Source organism: Somniosus microcephalus, chromosome 11 (assembly GCF_052327205.1).
Source record: "Somniosus microcephalus isolate GS21.2 chromosome 11, FLI_Smic_1.0, whole genome shotgun sequence".
NCBI lineage: Eukaryota > Metazoa > Chordata > Chondrichthyes > Squaliformes > Somniosidae > Somniosus > Somniosus microcephalus.
The window spans coordinates 187814694-187830617 of NC_140997.1; the positions used below are offsets into that span (position 1 = coordinate 187814694).

The 15924-nt window shown below is 42.6% G+C and overlaps 1 protein-coding gene across 15 annotated transcripts in view; it reads left to right on the plus strand.

The window, feature by feature from the left end:
• The window catches only part of cadpsa (Ca2+-dependent activator protein for secretion a), a 583962-nt gene that overhangs the window by 403061 nt on the left and 164977 nt on the right, over positions 1–15924 (plus strand). For 8 of the 15 annotated variants that reach the window (XM_086001517.1, XM_086001512.1, XM_086001513.1 and 5 more), the window contains 4 exons: positions 4363–4464; positions 6153–6216; positions 6518–6641; positions 11878–11895. In XM_086001517.1, the coding sequence (XP_085857643.1) occupies positions 4363–4464; positions 6153–6216; positions 6518–6641; positions 11878–11895 (308 nt within the window). Of the gene's footprint in view, positions 1–4362; positions 4465–6152; positions 6217–6517; positions 6642–10955; positions 11025–11877; positions 11896–15924 lie in introns of all 15 variants that reach the window. The other 7 variants (XM_086001518.1, XM_086001522.1, XM_086001524.1 and 4 more) reach the window with 2 other exon arrangements.

Below are 15924 nucleotides of genomic sequence, written 5' to 3' on the forward strand. Positions count from 1 at the left end.
TCTACCTTTAAGAGACTATTGTATGTAACCGTTCACCTTTAAGAGAACTATTTTAGGTGTGGCACTACTTGTTTGGCTTCTGTATACGGTAATACCGACGGTGACCACACCGGTATATAAGTGCTGTGGCATGATTTATAGGGCAGATTCGCCCTGACCTTCGAATAGTAAAGTCCTGTTTGTTTGTTACCCCTGAAGTCTGTGTCGTTATTAACTGCACAACCCACAGACTTTACAGGGACCCCCCCCCGCCTGGTTCCCAACGCCTAGCCATTTTAACCCAGGTGTATCTGATGGTCCTGAATCAGTCCCGCCTGTCTTTAGGGCCCTTAAACAGCACTCATTGGCCTTTATAATCCCATTTTAACAGGCCCTTGCCTGTTTAACCCTTTTCCCACGTAAAACATGCCTGGTGGGGATCATGCCTGTGAAACCTGGCGTGAACACTATTGGCTTGCTGACTATCAGCTGTAGGTCAACCATTAAAGAGGAGATTTGATCAGTCATCATTTGTAGGTGGCAGGACTTGTTGTTTCAGGTCTGGGGCAAATTTACCAGGCTTAACCACACCTGTGGAAGGTTGGAGCCTCACACACTTCTCCAGTGTGACCTCCTGCGAAACCCCTCTTGCCTGCCTCACTCAGCGCTTCCTCAACTGAGGCATCTACCAGAAGCATGGGAGGCCTTTTTTTCCTTCCCTTCTTGGCATTAGAGGACCTCCAGCCCCATTCGCGAAATGACACACGCCACAACTACAGAAGTTGCCATCAGAATTTTTATGCAAAACAAACAACTGATGGCATTTTTACAGAATACACAACATTTCACCCAAGTGACTACCCTTGTGACTATTTGTGCTTTATTTTCCTCTTACGCATGCTCCTACGTAGTGGTTCCCCTGTGGCTTCAGCAGATGTGGAGGCCCCTTGCTCACTTTCCTGCTGCTCCTGTCTCGACACCTTTGGCGGGCGTCCTCTGGGGTGGCGAGGCTGTGAGGGCTCGTCAGCAGTCTGCTGCTCCTGCGGCTGTGCAGGAGTTGAGACGTCTATCTCAGTTGGGTATGGAGTTCGGCGGGGCTCTGACCGAGGGCTCGGCAGTGGCATGGAAGTGTGAGCGCTTGGAGAGGAGCCCCCACTTCCTTGAGGGCTGCCACCAACCTCCCTCTCATGGGTCAGGTCCCCCTCAGCACCTGCAAGTGGCTTGAGAGCACCTTGCTGCACATCAGGGGGGTCATGGGGACCCGTATCGGCAATGGCAGTCCTACTCAGAAGGACTTCCATGAAGGTCTGGTTTCTCTGTTCAATAGATGCCCATCGCTCCTCAAGAGATGTCATTCTATTCTGAACACTCACCATGTTTTCCATACCCTGGCGACTAACCTCCTCCATGGCCGTAGCCCTCCTCTCCTCTACCGTAGCCAGTCTTACCACGGAGGCAGCAATCATTTCCACATAGGTAGCCATCCTTTCCGTGTTGATGTGTTCATGCGCCAATGACTCCACAAAGGCTCTGCTCATGTTTGCTATGGACTCCTCCATTCGCTCCACACTCGCAGCGACCCTAGAGACAAAACCTGCCAGAGACTCCTGCATCTGTGCCTGGACCCAGAGGCAGAGGGTCGACATGCAGCTGAGCCGAGCTGGCAGAGTCCTGCGCCCTCCGACGAGGACTCTCCACTGCTGTCCCTGTCTCCACAATCTGCTGATGCTCACTTGTGAGCTGTGATACACCAGATGACAACTCTACTCTATGTCCCGAAGGTCCCACCGAGGTGTGAGTGTCTGCGCTGGTGCTGGGTGCACTTATTTCTGCTGACGCTGCGCCCTTAGGGGTTGCAGATTCCTCTGAGGAGTCTAGCTGCTCAGGCTCTTCCTCCTGCACACTGGGGACGGGGACTCTCGATGGTCCTGTGGGGGAGTCAAGGAAAAAGTTAGAGATGTGATGCCAAGGTTACATGCACATTGCATTTTGCAGATGATCATAAGTCCATATGATGTAGCTTCAGAATCATTATCAGCGACTCATGCAATGCCAGTGAGAGAGATGGAAAACTATTCTGTCACCAGCTTGTGGGGATGCACCTGTCTCTCCTTCCCCAACTCCCACATCTCTGTCAGCCCCGACAATCTCCAGGACGCCTTCCTCCCAGAGGGTGAGCTGGGCTAATGAGGGCGGCCCTCCTCCTGTCCTGGCACGCTCTCTCCTGTTGTGAGCTCTCTTTTCCTGCAATGAGGGAGACAAGTGGAGGTTGAGTGAGAATGAAGGAGTGCAGAGATTGCATAGCATAGATACTTAGAAGGAGACAAAGATGGAGTGAGGTTGCAAGACCAAGGGCCCTCCCTGTGTGTTGTCAGTTGTGTTCAAAGCATCAGACTGATAGGGAGTGTGAGGGCTGCATGGTCAAATAGTTAGGTGAATGTGAGCATAGAGAGAGAGGGAATGGGTAAGGGTGCATGGATGTGAGTGTCAAGTGGGATGTGGAGGAAGAGATTGCTAAAGCTGAGTGCTGGTGAGGAAACTTCATACAGTACTTACTTTTCCAGTGCGATGAAGGTCATGGAATCTTTTCCTGCACTGCATCCAGGTGCGCCGTGTGAGCCCCAAGGAGTTGACTTCCCCAGCCACCTGTAGCCACACAGCCTTGGTCTGACTGGGAGGCCTCTTCCTCCCTGAAGAAGGGAACGGGACCTCCCTGTGGGCCCTAGCACCATCCAGCAATGCCTGGAGTGAAGCCTCATCAAATTTTGGGGCAGCCCTTGCCTTCCCTCTGGCCGTTGCTCCTGCAGGCTCCTGTGCCATCTCAATGGTGAAGTTTGGAAGCCTGCAGAAGAAGCAAGGCTTGCTGTGGGCCCTCAAAGCAGCAGCAATGATGATGTCATATTCTGTGACTTTCTGACTGGAAATACTCAATTGCCAAGGGTTCCCACACGTTGGAAATCAATTGGCCAATTGAGTTAAAATTGCATCAATCTCACAGACCCATTTAGATTCGTGTGGGAAACACCAAATTCGGGGAACCCGACAATTCCCCGCACCTGAGTTAAAATCGAGCCCTATATATCCAATTTTGCTGATGATACAAAGCTGGGTGGGAATGTAAGTTGTGAGGAGGATGCAAAGAGGCTTCAAGGGAATATCGACAGGCTAAGTGAGGGGGGGAAGAACATGGCAAATGGAATATAATGTGCAGAAATGTGAAGTTATCCACTTTGGTAGGAAAAATAGAAAAGTAGAGTATTTTTTAAATGGTGAGAGATTGGGAAATGTTGGTGTTCAGAGGGACCTGGGTGCCCTTGTACACGAATCACTGAAAGTTAACATGCAGGTACAGCAAGCAATTAAGAAAGCAAATGGTATGTTGGCCTTTATTACAAGAGGATTTGAGTATAAGAGTAAAGACGTCTTACTGCAATTATATAGGGCCCTGGTGAGACCACAGCTGAAGTATTGGGTACAATTTTGATCTCCTTACCTAAGGAAGGATATACTTGCCATAGAAGGAGTGCAACGAAGGTTCACCAGACTGATTTCTGGGATGGGAGGATTATCCTATGAGGAGAGATTGAGTAGACTGGGCTTATATTCTCTGGAGTTTAAAAGAATGAGAGGTGATCTCATTGAAACATACAAAATTCTTACTGGGCTTGACAGGGTAGGTGCAGGGAGGATGTTTCCCCTGGCTGGAGAGTCTAGAACCTGAGGTCACAGTCTCAGGATAAGGGTTCGGCCATTTAGGACTGAGATGAGGAGACATTTCTTCACTGAGGGTGGTGAACCTTTGGAATTCTCTACCCTAGAGGGCTGTGGAGGCTCAGTCGTTGAGTATATCCAAGACAGAGATCGATAGAGTTTCCGATATTAAGAGAATCAAGGGATATGGGGATAGTGCAGGAAAGTGGAGATGAGGTAGAAGATCAGCCACAATCTTATTGAATGGCGGAGCAGGTTTGAGGGGCCGAATGTTCTTTTGTTCCTCCTACTTACCGTCTTGCTGCCAGGAGGCCAGCTGGGCCAAAGCTGGCAGGCTGCCCCAGGGCGCTCGATTATCTAGCCACCGCCCACCGGCCCAGTGTTAATGAGGCCCGGATCTCAAAAATAAAACTGAGTATTATTTAATTATAATTTGCTAATCTGTTGTCAAATAACTCAGTAACTGGTTGAAAGTAAATCCTCCAAATGAAATTCAGCTTTCCTGCATTGCTGGAGAACTTCAGTATAAAAGCACAAAAGTATACATAATTTATATCACAGCCCTAAGATGTGGACATATTTTTAAGTACTAAACTGAATGCTGCAAAGGTAGGAGTGAGTGAATAGAATAATGAAAAAATTGCTGCTAAATGTTATTTTCTTTGTTTCTAGGCCCGATGGAATAGGAACTGTAACAGTGGAAGAAAAAGAACGTTTCGAGGAGATCAAGGAGAGACTGCGCTTACTACTTGAGAATCAGATTACTCACTTTAGGTGAATACAAGCAGATAGAAATGTGAAGCTAGCTGATACACTTTCTACTTATTGCAAGTAACAAGGCTGTTTGATTTTAGGGATGAGTACAGAAACAGACAACTTAATATCTCTCAGAACACGCCATTCTGATAAGAATACCAAAGACTTACAGCAGCAGCTTTACTGGGCAGAGCAGACTGGGATATCTTCCTCCACATTACTTCTTTTGACCATTGGCTTATGCACTACTCTGCTTTCTCCCCTTAATTGACAGCTATGTGCCTCTGGGTGTCTCCTGTTCTTTCTCCAGCCACCTGACTGCGCAGCCCTTATTGACAACCAGTGATTTATTTTATGTGGAATAGCTGACAGATTTTAAGACATAGCGGGCTAGAAATGTATTCATACCGGCCTGCCAGCGCAAGCTGGGCACAAGGATTGATCCTTGTGCCTGAACGGGTAGGCCCGAGGCGCACCCGATATTGGGCCCCATTTAAATGACACCAGTAAACTGCAGACAACTGCTGGGCATCCCAGGCAGCTCGCTGGCGAAGAGGCTTTGAATTTCGGGCCGCTGTGTTGCCGATAGCAGCCCTTAGGTCAGTGCTTAAAGGGGAAGGTGATCAGGAGAGGGTGCCAATCGGGAAGGGGAGCGACCAGGAGAGAAGGATCGATCAGGAGAGGGGTGACCACGAAAGGTAAGGACAATTGGGGTTGGTGGGTGGAGGCGGGGGGGGGGTGTCGAGGCGGAAATTGGAAGTGAGTCGAGGCATCATCGTGAGTAGGTGAAAGTGGTGGCCAGCAGTGGCCCACAATTTTAATATGGAGTCGGGTGGAGCACTCCTGCCCCTCCCGGCTTCACATTCAGGTATGTATTTTTTACAAACTTACCTTTTTGGTGGCTGCCTGTAGCAGTCACTTTAAGGACAACTGGTTAAACCACATGCAGACCTGGCTTTCCCAAACGCAGCCAGTGCTGTGTTCAGGGCAACTCAATTTTACACTGGGGACCTCAAACAAGCATAAGGCCCCTTATTTGCATATTCAAAGGACCTAACGCTTGTTTCAAGCGAGGGCCCTGGCCACCTATATTTTTGCCTACAACAATATGGCGCACTTCCAGCTCATAATGAACATGCACTTCCTATCCACCATAATAGAGGCTTTTGGGCCTTATTTAGTGCCCAAAAAATAGCGTGCGCCATCGAATTTCTAGGCCAGTGATCATACTTATTATTTTTATACAGCCCAGTGCACCCTGTATAGCTTAGTAATAAACTTTTCTGAGACATGGTATAGTTACTCCTGTTCCTCAAGAAGAAGTTAAAGTTGTCATTCGAAAATGTCTGGAGAAAGCTGCTCTAGTGAACTACACGTAACTCTCTGAAAATGCCAAAATCGAAGGTAAGTAGCAGAGAGTTTTCTTATGAATGCAGTTCACTAGATGAAACACATGGAGACAGATTATTCAGCTACCTATCTTCTTTAATTCACTTTGTTTACATAAGCACCACATGGATGTGTAAGTATTGGAAGGTATTGAAATGCGTAATAAGTTACCGTTCTGTTAATCTACAGTAATAAGAAAGCTGAGGTTATCCTGTGAACTGCGCTTTTTGTGGTCAACAAAGTCAACCCAGATACATACTGACCATTTAAAAAACATTCTGTTGAAGAATAATTAATAAAATCTATCTTGCTGACAGGTACTGCTTTCCTTTTGGACGACCCGAGGGTGCATTAAAGGCTACACTGTCTCTCCTGGAGAGGGTGAGTAGTTCATATTTCACTGTGTGAAGTTCACATATCAGGAGTAACTTATGGTTAATGTGCCGTGCATGTTTAAAATATTATTATCCAATATATCTAAAAATTCCTCCTAAATACCGCAGTTAGAAATTGCCAGGCCCAAATCTTTAGTGGAGACATTAATAGCTGTCCAGTCCAACTTTTTTTCTAGTGTCAGGAAAAGTCCTACGGGACAAGTCATAAAGAGTGAGGGGTACCATTATTTCCATTTCCCTAACTCAGGACATATATCTAATGCACTGCCATTTCTGTAATTGCAAAGGTGCTGATGAAGGATATAGTAACTCCTGTTCCTCAAGAAGAAGTTAAAGTTGTCATTCGGAAATGTCTGGAGAAAGCTGCTCTCGTGAACTACACACGACTCTCTGAGTACGCCAAAATCGAAGGTAAGTAACAGAGAGTTTACTTAGGAATGCAGTTCACTAGATGAAACACTTGGAGGCAGATTATTAAGAAAACTCCATATGTAAACGAGCGTTGATTCAGAAATGTTGTATTTTTCAAGAATATATAGTCCTAAAAATAAAATCTGTATATTTTATAAGCAAATTAAAGACTTCTTAGTGACTTACAGTTACTAAATATTTAGTTGGAATTGTTTGCTTATTTTCAAAACAAGATTCAGGCTATGGTATTTGTACTGTTGGTGAGTTTAGTTTAGCTGTAAGGAAGTAAATATACATTAGCACTAAAGATTTATGAGCTGTGTATTCCAGATCTGACAGGTGAAGCAATGGACTGTATTGTTAATAGTGTCAGGTAATCATAGCAACCTAGATCTGAAACAGGTTTTTTTTAGTTGAAATATCTGGGAGCCAATGATAAATTTTAGAGTGCAGTGTTTCAATATACACAAACTCGAACCACAATAGCTCTAGAATTATAAATTACCAGCAGTAATGTGATTTGCCACAATCCAATAGTTTAGATTTGGAAATCTCGAAAGAAAGTGACCCTCATTACCAGATACATTATGCAACAAAAACAGAAATCTCGAGAACAGTTTAAACATCATTTTACTATCACCTGCAGTTATGAAAAGAAGGTAAGCTTTTTCTGTATCATCACTGGAATTTGGGGAAATTTCTGAAGGACTGTAAGTTATATTGTGCTGCAAAGTGAGATAAGACAGAATGGTAACATTGGATCTACTGTTACTTATAGCCATGTCCAAGATGGTCAGAAATATGTAAGATCATGTAATGGTGTTGCACTGTATTGGAGCATTAATGCACAGTGCCACAGAATGAAAGGATACAGCTTTGATTTCCCACACTTGCTCAGTTTCTGATGTCAGCCATGTTGCTGTCAGGTGGCACTAAGAGACAGGCACATCCTCACAAAGGGAGTGAAAATAGGACAGGGAGGCGTCCACAGGTCACAATCACACACCATGCTAGGAGCCACATCAGGCAACCTGCGACAGGATCACCCAGCCTCTCATCCAGTGTCGTTTCAGGGCCTGGATAGAGTAAAAGAAATGGAAAGGGAAGAGAAGTAAACACAAAGGGAGTGAATTTCTGTGGGCTCTCCCGCTTGTCCGCCATACTTTGGTGCAGGAGCTTCAGAAACCCCAGAATAACACCATTTACAGGAAACTTTCGATTTACCGGCACCTAAATAACCGGAAATCTCGGTTAACCGGCAAAATTCAGGAGTAGGTTCAGGTAACTTTTATTACTTGCCTTCCTCCATCTGTTGCTGTGCAAGGGTGTGGCTGCAGCTGTTGCTAAACTACAGAGACTCTTGCAACTTGTGGCCATTGTTCTGAACCCAACAGGGTTTGTTGCTTTATACGGAGCTCTCAGCTCCGTATCTTTTACTATAGCTTTCGGTTATCTGGAATTTTTGATGAACCGGCACCACGTCGGTCCCGTCCGTGCCGGATTAAAAAAAAGTTTCCTGTACATCGTTATTCCAGGATTTCTGCAGCTCTTCCACTGGAGCTATGCCAAACGAGCTGGAAAACTTCATGGAAATTAGCCCCATAACATTTAAAATAGAAAGTCCCCCTCAAAAGACAGATACAGGTAGACTATCCTTTATCCGCAAACCTCGGGACCAGCCGAGTTTCGGATAAAGGAGAATTTCGGATTTCGGAAGGTGGGTCGGCGGGGGTCCGCGGGGGGTCGTGCGCACGACTTACGCTGACGCTCAGCGTAAGTCAGTCGGGGTCGGCGGGGGTCGGGGTCCGCGGGGGGGTCGGCGGTTGTCGGGGCTGGCGGGGTCGGCGGTTGTCGGGGCCGGCGGAGTCCGCGGGGGGGTCGGCGGTTGTCGGGGCTGGCGGGGTCGGCGGTTGTCAGGGCCCGCGGGGGGGTCGGCGGTTGTCGGGGCTGGCGGGGTCGGCGGTTGTCGGGGTCGGCGGTTGTCGGGGCTGGCGGGGTCGGCAGTTGTCGGGGCCGGCGGGGTCCGCGGGGGGGTCGGCGGTTGTCGGGGCTGGCGGGGTCGGCGGTTGTCGGGGCCGGCGGGGTCCGCGGGGGGGTCGGCGGGGGGTCGTGCGCACGACTTACCCTTTATCCGAACTTCCGAAACCGGAACCCTCTAAAAACCAAAGGTTTTTTCGTTCATACGCACGACTTACGCTGAACGAAAAAACCTTCGGTTTTTAGAGGGTTTCGGTTTTCGGAAGTCCGGATAAAGGGTAGTCTACCTGTACCTAAAAGAGAGGTCTATCATCTAAAAATGGAAGGATTGTTTCCTGCTTTCTAATTCAAATCTGTCTAATAAGGAATATCTGTACGATGATAGGAATATCTGTACGATGATAGGAATATCTGTACGATGATAGTTTAGCAGAGTGTCTGTTGAAGTCAAGTTCATATTTGATTTGTTTATGATTGTTGTATTCACAGATTTTTAACCTTCTATTCAACAGGATTTTGTGAATTCTTATACTGTTGATGTGAAGATGGGGAGAGTGCAATTTTTTTTACTTTCAAAGCAAGATATGAAAGTGGCATTTGATCTTGCTGACTATGGACCTTATATACTGATGTGTTTTCATTTTGGTTGACAAATGTTTTTAATGATTGACACGCATCAAATTGCTTTTAATGGTCGACCAGACTCTCCTCACCCCCTTGCTTACACCATTACAGGTCTACAGTTTGCACGGGTGAATCACTAGTTTCTTGTGTTTTGATATGAGTAAGACATATCTGTTAGTTGAATAAACCTGACACATAGATAAGAATATAAACTATGGCATCTTTTAGTGTTAAGACTTTTAGAATGATTCATCAAATGACAACCAACCACAATTGTATCTTTATGGAAACTTCTAGTTTTTGAAGAGTAAAAGTGTGTGAACAGTTGCTGAAAGGTGTTAGTCTTGTATGTTTTGTAATGTAACAGTATTTTTTATCTGGTCGTTATCACAATGCTAACAGTGTACTAAAGGTACAGGTTTCATTTAGTGAGAATAGTTAGGCAACAAATAGAGAAAATGTTTGAGTTAAGAATTGCGCACTAAAGGCATTTTGCAGCAACACTTTGAACAATAGGTGGAGAATTTGAAGTTTGTTATTTTGATGAGTTGAGGTTTAAAATTATATTTCTCATAGTTTTGTCAGTAATATAAAGTTGTGGAATGATGTAAATAAACTAACATCTTTTTATTGTTTGAAAATATTAGATTCTTACTTAGCTGGTGAGCTCTGCAGTTGACTGCAAGTTTAGACAGAGCTGAGTGCATTTCTAGTAAGCTTGAGCACATGATGGGTATGTGTAAGTAAAAATGCATTCAATTCCAGTGTAGATCCCATAGTGTTTGATTATTTCCCTTTTGTGCCTCAATTCTTTCTGGTTCCGTTAATGTACCCTCTTTTGCACTGTGACTTTTAGGTCTGGGAATACTATGAAGCAACCAAATACTTTTTTTCCAGCTCTTTGTTCAGAGAAGTAATTCATTCCGCACTACCTGTTCTTTTCTGCTTCTCTCCTTTCTTGTTTTATATTGACTTAGTCACTTTTTTATATTCCTAAAAAAGTGGCTGTAGAAGTGCCTAGTGACCAGCATGCAGGGATTGTGGTCTCAGCAACCCAGCATTCACCAACTGCATGTACCAGGCTTCCTTACATGGGCATAGTCCATTCTGTGCATTATTGAAAATAGCTCAAATACACTGACTGAAATTTTAAAATAGACCAGTACGTTCCCTTCTCAGTTGTTTCATTATTGATATGCAAGGATTTCATTCAAAGCTGAATTGGCTATAGTTGATATCCTTTTGAAAATATGGTTTACCATGTAGTCAATCAAAATCAAAAAGTAGTTTAATAGTACAGTGGCAGTGACCTAACTCTGGAAGTTTCAATCGGTTGGGAAAGTGCTTAAGACTGTGCCTATGAAGAAATACCTGAGAGTGGTGTAGATACTAAAAGCATCTGCATTTAGTATCTTGGAGCCTAAATCAACAAAATTCTGTTTTCCTTTATTCATTATGTTTTATCATTAGCAGATTACAAAATCTGAAGAGATTTGTCAGAATCATGGTCACAGCTTCTTTTGTGACTCATGAGCATGCTGAATGGTTAAACCTGAATTATCTACAAATTCAAATATCTTTTTCTGCTGTCCTATGAATATCCCAAACAACACCAAAGCTTTTTTTCTTTCTGACCTAATATAATTTTCCTCTGACCTATGATCTCTTTACTTCTGACCTAAGCTTCTTGCATGCCCAAATCCTCTTTTATAGGGAAAAAGAGAGAAATGTATGACCATCCTGTCTTCTGCTTGGCCTCTCAAGTGATGGATTTAACCATTCGTGAGTACTTACCACATCCTTTCCACACTGTCTCTCGCTCTTTCTGTTGACATGATTTTAAAGCCAGTCAAAGCCAGCCCCTGACCAATCCCACTCTTGCACTTTTCGTCCCTCAGCCCCCTTGTCTGTTGCTTCTGTTTGTGATCACGAATGTTTGAATTCCAGCCAGTTGTTTTTGACCTACGCCAGGTTTTTACACATGGCCCATTGTTTGTGATGAACTCAAAATATCTGTAAATTTTTAAGTTACTGTTATTGTCTGTGACTTGAATGCATTTTTACTTTGCTTCTGTGTATTCCTGAGTTGTAAGCACTTGTCACCGGTACACTATACAAAGCCAGGACTCGCATATGTAGCCAGTGTCACACAGCTGGCCGTGAGAAATGGGCTGTTTATTCACTGTGGATAAAGGCATTCTGTTAGATATGTGTGGATATTTTAACTTTAGTCTGTCTTGTCTGTGACTAATTAAACAAATGTAATCATATACATACATGTTCTTTTTACATATCTTAACCTTTTCTCAATTTCAAGCTGCTGATGGATCATCCGATTTTTTACATTTTAGGATTCAGTGACTCGCTTCTATCTTGAGCTCATTGCTTGCCTTCATCTCAGAATGTTAATTGCTGACTGTCCATCTGTGTGGTGCACCACTGTTGCCCTTTGCGTGGAAGGCTTTTATAGTAACATCCATTCTTGTTGAGGGTAGTTGGAGGCATCGGGCAAACTCTTTGCAAGTCATTGGTGCCACACATCTAGGGTGTAGCTTTTGGTTCACTTGCTCATTAATCCTGCATATTTGTCTTGTTTTTCTCTCTTTCCCTCCTTGTTGCTCTCTCTTTCATATAGAGAATCAAAAGGATCCAGGTGAACTATTGTATTCTACATCTTAATGTAGTAGGACAATATCATTAGATTATTTCTAACATTTGAAAGTAATTTTGAGCAGCCTAGCTCCTTCTGAGGTGCTCTTCAGCAGGCTCAATTAATATTTAATGAGTCTCTGGGGTAGAAACACTTAAGGAGTTAATTTGTGCTGTCTATAGATAGTATGGACTAGTATTAGCAGACAACTACTTTATAGCTTTAGAAATAAACATTCAGGAATTTCAATTAGTTTGCAAGTTACATCATCTTCAGGGTTTTCTTATGTAGGGAAAAATTGATGTATGCACATCAAATTATGTTTCAACAATCAAAACAGCTGTGGCAACTATAGCTATCTTTAATGTAGAATGTGACATTTTTCTAATAGTATTAAACATTCAGTAATTTTTGTTCCTAAATATTCCAGTCGCCACATGTTAAAACAAGCAATTTTATTACTGAGAGCAGCTCAAATATAAATTGCATACACAATTATATTTAACACATACAAATAATAAATATGATATTACTTACAATGAAGAGTACTACGTATTTACTGTTTGCTTGTGAGTCACTTTAACTATCTTTAGTTCCATGATCACTGTGAACTAACTATACACTGAAACATAGCTCTGGAGAGAGTGCAACTTGCAGTTTTATTTTTAATTTATTTTTCACCACTTAATGAATTTATGTGCACAAATCACAGCATAGTTTTCTGTAAAATGTAATGTCTGACCTGTTCAAAAAGAGCAGTTATAATAAAGTTTTGTTTCAGTTATGTTTTATTTTACTGACATTAGTTTTTAAAGATCTTTGCCTCTTCTCTGAATCATGGTAAGGTGTGTATGTATCATCTGAGCCAAGGAAATATTTCTTCCTATTGTGGATATAGTAAATTAAAATGCCAAATGTACCTTTTTAAAGCAAAACAATCTGTATAGAGCCTACATCAGTGCATTACAGATTCATAGTAGAACCATGCAGTAATAGTGTACTTAATAGTTAGGCAAGAAACTTCTGGTAATATTAGATCTCACTTTAGGATAAGAATTAAGAAATTCCTTACATGAGGGCACTCAGTCAAAAGCATTTCAAATGCAATGTAATATTAAAGCTACAATGACTAAGTAGTTATAGAGCACCATGCTTGTCGTTTCTTCTGGGGCTAGTACAGTTTCTATCATTTGTGGGCATTAATCAGGCCAATCATTACCATGCATACTTGTGGAACTTCAGTTGTAAGTCTCTGATGTTGTTTGACCTACTCTTGAGAGATAAGCCCCAAAACTCCATGTACCCAGTGGCCCAATCTCAGCGTAAGCCAGCCGGAAGTGCAGTGGAAGGGGTGGAAAATCAGTCAGGACCCAGATATGCTGATTCCCAGTCCAGGCTACTATTTTTCATTGGGGCCTGTTTGGTGCAGACCCTCAGATTTGGACTGAGCATATAGGTCAGCTCAGTGGCATAAGTAGGTCTCACCTGGGGATCCAGGCTTGGATCCCAGCAGAAGTAATCTTCTCAGCCCCCTTCTAAATGGGACCGATTAGGGCAGTCAAATGGCCAGTGACATTGGCAGGCTAAGAGCAGCTGGCCAGTGCCACTTTTCCCAGCCCCCACCCCCTCATTTTGCAGGTGTCCAAGACATGCCCGTATTAATGCGGGCACAGTGAAGTGACTTTCTCCTGACCCCAGATACTTCAGTGGGGTCAGGGGCAGAGGTCACCAGCCCCTGCTTTGACACACTTCTGGCGGCAGAGCATTATGTCAGAAACAGCACAAGTATGGCTGAGATCACACAACATAAATACTGCAAAATGTGAAGTGATAGAGGAAAGGATAGATGAAGATTCCTTTGACTTAAAATTCCTTTAAAATATATTTTTAATATGATATGCTGTCATTGTTAACTTGGCGTCACTATACCACGGGGATAAACATCTAATTTTGGTTACTGTGGTAAAAGATATAAGTAGAACTCTGTCAGGTCCAAGGAGCAAAAATACCAGCTGTTGTTATAAGTCCATAAACGTCTCTGTAGAGGTCAGAAATCAAGGAGATATCCTGGAACATTGATACCTGGATACATTAACAGTTCAAATCAACAACAGCAACAACTTGCATTTATAAGTGCCTTTAACGTAGTAAACTGTCCCAAGGTGCCGCACAGGAGCGTAATTGTAAAACTGTAGACAAAATACTTTTGGGCTAGTGTCAAAAATCCAGTAACTACCTCCATAACCTGGTTCATTCAATAACTGGGGTCATTCCCATTGTGATGACATTTCATACTATAAATGCCCACGTTATATTGCATTGAGAATAGTTAACATACGGGTTTTCAATTAAATCAACTTAGTGACAGTGACTTAAAGTGAGCATGATCTTCTGGTCTGGAATTTCTATAGTGTACACATAGACAGTGGTATTTATTTTAGATTTTCAATGTTTTCTAAAATGCCCTTTAATTTATATATCAGAATTTACTCTTGCAATCTCAATGAAGCTATAGTTAGTCCTTAACTTACCTACTCCAAACTTCGATACAGATCAGTAGAAATAAGATGAATATATAATTTGAGGTTTTGAAAATGCAGTCCCTATTATAAGAAAGCATTTGTAAACATTATTGGTGTTCTCCTGTTTCCTCAGAGGCTCAGATGTTATGTTACAATGATAGAGAATAAGGCAAGGGGTTTAACCTTGGTCTTATTTCACAGTGCATGTGAACAATTAAATTTATCTCTAAAATATGTTAAATCAGGTATTTTGATGAATACATACTTTAAAACATTGAAGTAGTTGTTGTACAGGACACTTTATAAGCAGCTTTTATACTGAGATTATTTTACTTCTTGCAGTTACTTAATTGTAAAATTATTCACTCTACGTATATACCTAGAGAAGCAATCTTGTCTCTTGGAGAAAACTCCTAAAGTTTAGAATCTTAACACTAAAAATAATTTAAAAATACAATGTAATGTAATTTTATGGAGAGTATGTATATATCTTGGTATCTCAAATACAGTCCCCACTACTTATAACGTTCACACTTTTCACTGACAGCCGCCTTTAGCCATTGGTGCCTTCACTTGTCTCGGCCTTAAGCTCTGGAATTCCCTTCCTAAACCTTTCTGTTTCCCCACCTCTCTTTCCTTCTTTAAGACACTCCTTAAAACCTACCTCTTTGACCAAGCTTTGCGTCACCTGTCCCAATATCTCCTTCTTTGGCTCGGTATCAATTTTTGTTATGATACAAGGGAGATGAATCGTCTTCCAATAATCTACTGTTTAAAATAACCAGACAACACTACGTTTCGTGTTAAATAAAGTCTGCAGGTCTTGCATCACATATTTAATATGTGGAGGTCCTATGTAATGAAATTAGTAATAACCTTTGTTTTACATCATGTAACACCGAAAAAATATTCAGATATTGATCATCGATATGGGTCTGACATTCCCCAATTTGTAGAAATGAGACATAAAGCATGTTGTCTGAACCCTTAACGGATTTACTAATGAAATTGTCAAGGTGTCACATTGCTTACTGGGGAATGTAAGAAATGCAAATTCATAATTGGCAATGAAAAAGCAAAAGCTAAAAATGACATTCGCAGTAAAGATCTTTTCATGCTTTGGAAGCAACTGTTGAGCCACTTGAGCACTAGAAATTTTGAAAAGTCAGAGAATGTGCGTGTGGAATGCAGAATAGTGATGGAAAATAGTTCACTGATAGCACAAAGCTAATTTCAGCAAGGAGCTCCGCCACTTACACATAGAAAGAAGACAGAATTTATATGGCACTTTTCACAACCTCAGATATTCTATGATTTTCACAATAAGTTAGATTTTTTGAGTGTGCGCCTGTAGCATGGTATCTATTTCATCCACAATCAGCAAGTTTGAAAAATCTTGTGCATGTTGCCTGTGATTTTCCAATGACAACAGGTGAGGTGCCTAGACACAGGTGAGGACTAAGAACCTTGCTAATATGTTACATGACTGTGTTTAGAAACACTGATTGTG